At 57.6% G+C, this 6,000-nt stretch overlaps 1 protein-coding gene across 1 annotated transcript in view; it reads left to right on the top strand.

Moving 5' to 3' along the window:
• kif5ab (kinesin family member 5A, b) overlaps window positions 1–6,000 on the top strand; it is a 239,515-nt gene that overhangs the window by 19,830 nt on the left and 213,685 nt on the right. Inside the window, exons 3-6 of the mRNA XM_041180288.1 lie at window positions 408–481; window positions 2,344–2,448; window positions 2,542–2,590; window positions 3,909–3,964. Coding sequence (XP_041036222.1) covers window positions 408–481; window positions 2,344–2,448; window positions 2,542–2,590; window positions 3,909–3,964 — 284 coding nt within the window. The remainder of the gene's footprint in view (window positions 1–407; window positions 482–2,343; window positions 2,449–2,541; window positions 2,591–3,908; window positions 3,965–6,000) is intronic.

Below are 6,000 nucleotides of genomic sequence, written 5' to 3'. Positions count from 1 at the left end.
GTGGCACAGCCGGTCGGCGCACAGCAAGCTCCCACGAGCAGCAGTGGGATGAATGACCGGATGACCTGCCGCTTCCAGTGGCCAAAGCGAGGGACAGACCTCGTCACCACCAGGGAAGTGGGGAGGAAACCGGGGCCCCCTCCGCTCTCCTTACCCGAGCCGGATGTTTCACCCTCCACCGGAGAATGGGGTCTCGGAGAGACAGCACCTCCGGCAGAGTGGCACTCCCCACCGCCGCGGGCGGTGGCGCCCCCCCCTCCCCCACCCTCGCGACACGGTACCGCCCCTCCTCCCCGACGAGGGGTGGGGGTGTGGGGTTGGGCGGGGAGAGCAGTAGCTGGACGCCTGGGTGGGTGTTCTCCGCAGCCTCGAGCCGCTCGGTCAGACGGTGTCCCTTGTTTCCCCAGATGTCTTGGGCGGTTACAATGGCACCATCTTCGCCTACGGACAGACATCTTCGGGGAAGACCCACACCATGGAGGTAAGGGCGTTTGCGAAGTAGGGGGGTGGTGGGGGGGCCGGATGGGGAGGGGGGTGGTTTTCTGCTGTCAGGATTGGGGACGTCCCTCCCCTCCCCTCTGACCCCTTCCCTCCCATCTGACCCCTTCCCTCCCCTCTGACCCCTTCCCTCCCCTCCCCTCTGACCCCTTCCCCCTTCGCGTCCCTGTCCCCTCTGACCCCTTCCCTCCCCTCTGACCCCTTCCCTCCCCTCCCCTCTGCTCCCCTCCGCACTGACCCCGTCCCTCCCATCTGACCCCTTCCCTCCCCTCTGACCCTTCCCCCTCCCTGTCCCCTCTGCTCCCCTCTGACCCCTTCACTCCCCTCTGACCCCTTCCCTTCCCTCCCCTCTGACCCCTTCCCTCCCCTCACACTGCCCTCCCCTTCCCCTCCCATTTCCCCCCTCCCCTCCGCACCCACCCCCCCCACCCCACCCTTGTGAAAGTTCCTATTGAATCTGCTTCCACCGCCCTTTCAGGCAGCGCCTTCCAGATCACAACAACTCGCTGTGTTTATAAAAAATAATTCTCCTCATCTCCCCCCCACACCCCCCCCCACCCTCTGGTTCTGTTACCGATTCTCTTCAATCTGTGTCCCCCTCTGGTTACCGACCCTCCCACCACTGGAAACAGTCTCTCCCTCTCTACTCTACCCCAAACCCCCCACCCTTCGTGATTTTGAACGTCTCGATTCAATCTCCCCCGCCACCTCCCTTAACCTTCTCTGCTCTAAGGAGAACAATCCCAGCTTCTCCAGTCCCTCCACCTGAACTGAAGTCCCCTCATCCTCCCCACCTCGGTACCGTTCTGGTAAATCTCCCTTCGCACCCTCTCCGAGACACTTGACATCCTTCCTGAAGTGCAGCAGGCAATTAACGCACTGCAAGATCCCATGAGCAGCAATGTGATAAATCGACCCCATCACCTGTAATTTCAGTGATGTTGGTTGAGGGATAACTATTAGCCCCAGGGTGAGGGTTGGGGGTTGGGTGGGGTGGGGTGGAAGACCCCACTCCTCATACTGGAAATAGTGACCCCTCCCACAGCGCGGCGCTCCCTCAGCACTGACCCTCCGACAGTGCAGCTCTCCCTCAGCGCTGACCCTCCGAAAGTGCGGCGCTCCCTCAGCGCTGACCCTCCGACAGTGCGGCGCTCCCTCAGCACTGACCCTCCCACAGTGCAGTGCTCCCTCAGCGCTGACCCTACGACAGTGCGGCGCTCCCTCAGCACTGACCCTCCGACAGTGCGGCTCTCCCTTAGCACTGACCCTCCGACAGTGCGGCTCTCCCTTAGCACTGACCCTCCGACAGTGCGGCTCTCCCTTAGCACTGACCCTCCGACAGTGCGGCACTCCCTCAGCACTGACCCTCCCACAGTGCAGCACTCCCTCAGCACTGACCCTCCCACAGGGCGGCGCTCCCTCGGCGCTGACCCTCTGACAGTGCGGCTCTCCCTCAGCGCTGACCCTCCGACAGTGCGGCTCTCCCTCAGCGCTGACCCTCCGACAGCGCGGCTCTCCCTCAGCACTGACCCTCCGACAGCGCGGCGCTCCCTCAGCACTGACCCTCCGACAGCGCGGCGCTCCCTCAGCACTGACCCTCCGACAGCGCAGCGCTCCCTCAGCACTGACCCTCCGACAGCGCGGCGCTCCCTCAGCACTGACCCTCCGACAGCGCGGCACTCCCTCAGCACTGACCCCCCTGCCGATGGGGCTACGAGATCCTGTTGTGTGGGTGGGAAGGGCGGGGAGTGGGGTGGGGTGGTGGGGGGGGTTTGGTAGGGCGCTGTCCAGTCTCGGACAGGTGGACAGCCAGTCTAACCGCACGAGCGGCGTTTCTCTTTCCAGGGCTTGCTGCACGACACCCACCTGATGGGGATCATCCCTCGGATTGCGCACGACATCTTTGACCACATTTATTCCATGGACGAGAACCTGGAGTTCCACATCAAGGTGAGATGCCGGCCAGCAGACGGAGCGGACCTTACCGATTCCCGTCCATCCCCTGCGTCTCACTGCTCTCCTTTCGCCTCTTCTCTCCCTCAGGTGTCCTACTTTGAAATTTACATGGATAAGATCCGTGACTTGTTGGACGGTAAGTCTTGTCGCACGGCCCAACAGAAGGACACAGCAGCAGGGAGGAGGCCGCTCAGCCCATCGCGCCCGTGCTGGCCTGTGGAAAGACCTATCCCGTTAAATCCCCGCTCTCCCCCTCACCGATCTACCCCTTCCCCCCACCTCCAACCCCCTGCCACCACCCTCTCACCAGCGCCCCCCCCAATACCCCTGCAGATTTATCCCCTTCGAGTATTTATCCCATTCCCCCCCTGCCGCCCCCTTGTGAAAGTTCCTATTGAATCTGCTTCCACCGCCCTTTCAGGCAGCGCCTTCCAGATCACAACAACTCGCTGTGTTTATAAAAAATAATTCTCCCCATCTCCCCCCCCACCCCACACCCTCTGGTTCTGTTACCGATTCTCTTCAATCTGTGTCCCCCTCTGGTTACCGACCCTCCCACCACTGGAAACAGTCTCTCCCTCTCTACTCTACCCCAAACCCCCACCTCCTTCGTGATTTTGAACTTCTCGATTCAATCTCCCTCCCCCTCCCTTAACCTTCTCTGCTCTAAGGAGAACAATCCCAGCTTCTCCAGTCCCTCCACGTGAACTGAAGTCCCCTCATCCTCCCACCCCAGGGTCCCGTTCTGGTAAATCTCCCTCCACAGCCTCTTCGAGACCCTCAACATCCTTCCTGAACAGCGGGGCCCAAGACTGGGGACACAGTACTCCCGTGTATATAGCATCTACAACATGCTCTGCAGCAACTCACTAAGGGTCCTTTGACAGCGCCACCCAAACCTCTACCATCTAGAAGGACGAGGGCAGCAGACACATGGGGAACACCACCACCTGCAAGTTCCCCTCCCGAGCCGCTCACCATCCCGACTTGGGAATATAATCGGCTGTTCCTTCACTGTCGCCGGGTCAAAATTCTGGAACTCCCTCCCTAACAGCGCTGTGGGTGTACCTGCACCACACGGGACAAAATCCTGGAACTCCCTCCCTAACAGCACCATGGGTGTACCTACACCACACGGACAAAATCCTGGAACTCCCTCCCTAACAGCGCCGTGGGTGTACCTACACCACACGGACAAAATCCTGGAACTCCCTCCCTAACAGCGCCGTGGGTGTACCTACACCACACGGGGACTGCAGCGGCTCAAGCAGGCGGCTCACCCCCCACCTTCTCAAGGGGGAACTAGGGATGGGCAATAAATGCTGGGCCCAGCCCAACGACACCCACATCCTGAGAATGAATTAAAAAGGCCTCAGGCTCGCCAATGCGCACGGCCGCTGACTATCCAGCAGCATGTTTGTCACATTGAACTGGCTTTCTTTTGTCTCTCCCAGTTGCAAAGACCAGCCTTTCTGTACATGAGGACAAGAACCGGGTGCCCTTTGTGAAGGTGAGAAATAGAGAATCTCGGGAGGAGCTTCACTTCGTATATAACCCCTGGGAGTGTCTGATGGGGTCAGTGTAGAGGGAGATTTACTCTGTATCTAACCCCGTGATGTACCTGCCCTGGGAGTGTTTGATGGGGACGGTGTAGAGGGAGCTTTACTCTGTATCTAACCCCGTGCTGTACCTGTCCTGGGAGTGTTTGATGGGGACGGTGTAGAGGGAGATTTACTCTGTATCTAACTCCGTGCTGTACCTGTCCTGGGAGTGTTTGATGGGGACAGTGTAGAGGGAACTTTACTCTGTATCTAACCCCGTGCTGTACCTGTCCTGGGAGTGTTTGATGGGGACACTGTAGAGGGAGTTTTACTCTGTATCTAACCCCGTGCTGTACGTGTCCTGGGAGTGTTTGATGGGGACGGTGTAGAGGGAGATTTACTCTGTATCTAACCCCGTGCTGTTCCTGTCCTGGGAGTGTTTGATGGGGACGGTGTAGAGGGAGCTTTACTCTGTATCTAACCCCGTGCTGTACCTGTCCTGGGAGTGTTTGATGGGGACAGTGTAGAGGGAGATTTACTCTGTATCTAACCCCGTGCTGTAACTGTCCTGGGAGTGTTAGATGGGGACACTGTAGAGGGAGCTTTACTCTGTATCTAACCCCGTGCTGTACCTGTCCTGGGAGTGTTTGATGGGGGCGGTGTAGAGGGAGCTTTACTCTGTATCTAACCCCGTGCTGTACCTGACCTGGGAGTGTTTGATGGGGACAGTGTAGAGGGACCTTTACTCTGTATCTAACCCCGTGCTGTACCTGTCCTGGGAGTGTTTGATGGGGGCAGTGTAGAGGGAGCTTTACTCTGTATCTAACCCCGTGCTGTACCAGACCTGGGAATGTTTGATGGGGACGGTGTAGAGGGACCTTTACTCTGTATCTAACCCCGTGCTGTACCTGTCCTGGGAGTTTTGATGGTTACAGTGTAGAGGGAGCTTTACTCTGTATCTAACCCCGTGCTGTACCTGTCCTGGGAATGTTTGTTGGGAACAGTGTAGAGGGAGTTTTACTCTGTATCTAACCCCGTGCTGTACCAGTCCTGGGAATGTTTGATGTGGACGGTGTAGAGGGAGATTTACTCTGTATCTAACCCCGTGCTGTACCAGTCCTGGGAATATTTGATGCGGACGGTGTAGAGGGACCTTTACTCTGTATCTAACCCCGTGCTGTACCTGTCCTGGGTGTGTTTGATGGGACGGCGTAGAGGGAGATTTACTCTGTATCTAACCCCGTGCTGTACCTGTCCCTGGGAGTGTTTGATGGGGACAGTGTAGAGGGAGCTTTACTCTGTATCTAACCACGTGCTGTACCTGTCCTGGAAGTGTTTGATGGGGACAGTGTAGAGGGATCTTTACTCTGTATCTAACCCCGTGCTGTACCTGTCCTTGGAGTGTTTGATGGGGACAGTGTAGAGGGAGCTTTACTCTGTGTCTAACCCCGTGCTGTACCTGTCCTGGGAATGTTTGATGGGGACATTGTAGAGGGAACTTTACTCTGTATCTCACTACGTGCTGTACCTGTCCTGGGAGTATTTGATGGGGACGGTGTAGAGGGAGATTTACTCTGTATCTAACCCCGTGCTGTACCTGTCCTGGGTGTGTTTGATGGGGACGGTGTAGAGGGATCTTTACTCTGTATCTAACCCCGTGCTGCACCTGTCCTGGGAGTGTTTGATGGGGACAGTGTAGAGGGAGATTTACTCTGTATCTAACCCCGTGCTGTACCTGTCCTGGGAGTGTTTGATGGGGACACTGTAGAGGGAGCTTTACTCTGTATCTAACCCCGTGCTGTACCTGTCCTGGGAGTGTTTGATGCGGACGGTGTAGAGGGAGCCATACTCTGTATCTAACCCCGTGCTGTACCTGTCCTGGGTGTGTTTGATGGGGACGGTGTAGAGGGATCTTTACTCTGTATCAAACCCCGTGCTCTACCTGTCCTGGGAATGTTTGATGGGGACGATGTAGAGGGAGATTTACTCTGTATCTAAACCCGTG

The sequence above is a fragment of the Carcharodon carcharias genome, chromosome X, assembly GCF_017639515.1.
Source record: "Carcharodon carcharias isolate sCarCar2 chromosome X, sCarCar2.pri, whole genome shotgun sequence".
In the NCBI taxonomy this organism is placed as follows: domain Eukaryota; kingdom Metazoa; phylum Chordata; class Chondrichthyes; order Lamniformes; family Lamnidae; genus Carcharodon; species Carcharodon carcharias.
This window is presented reverse-complemented; position numbering and strand designations above follow the sequence as displayed.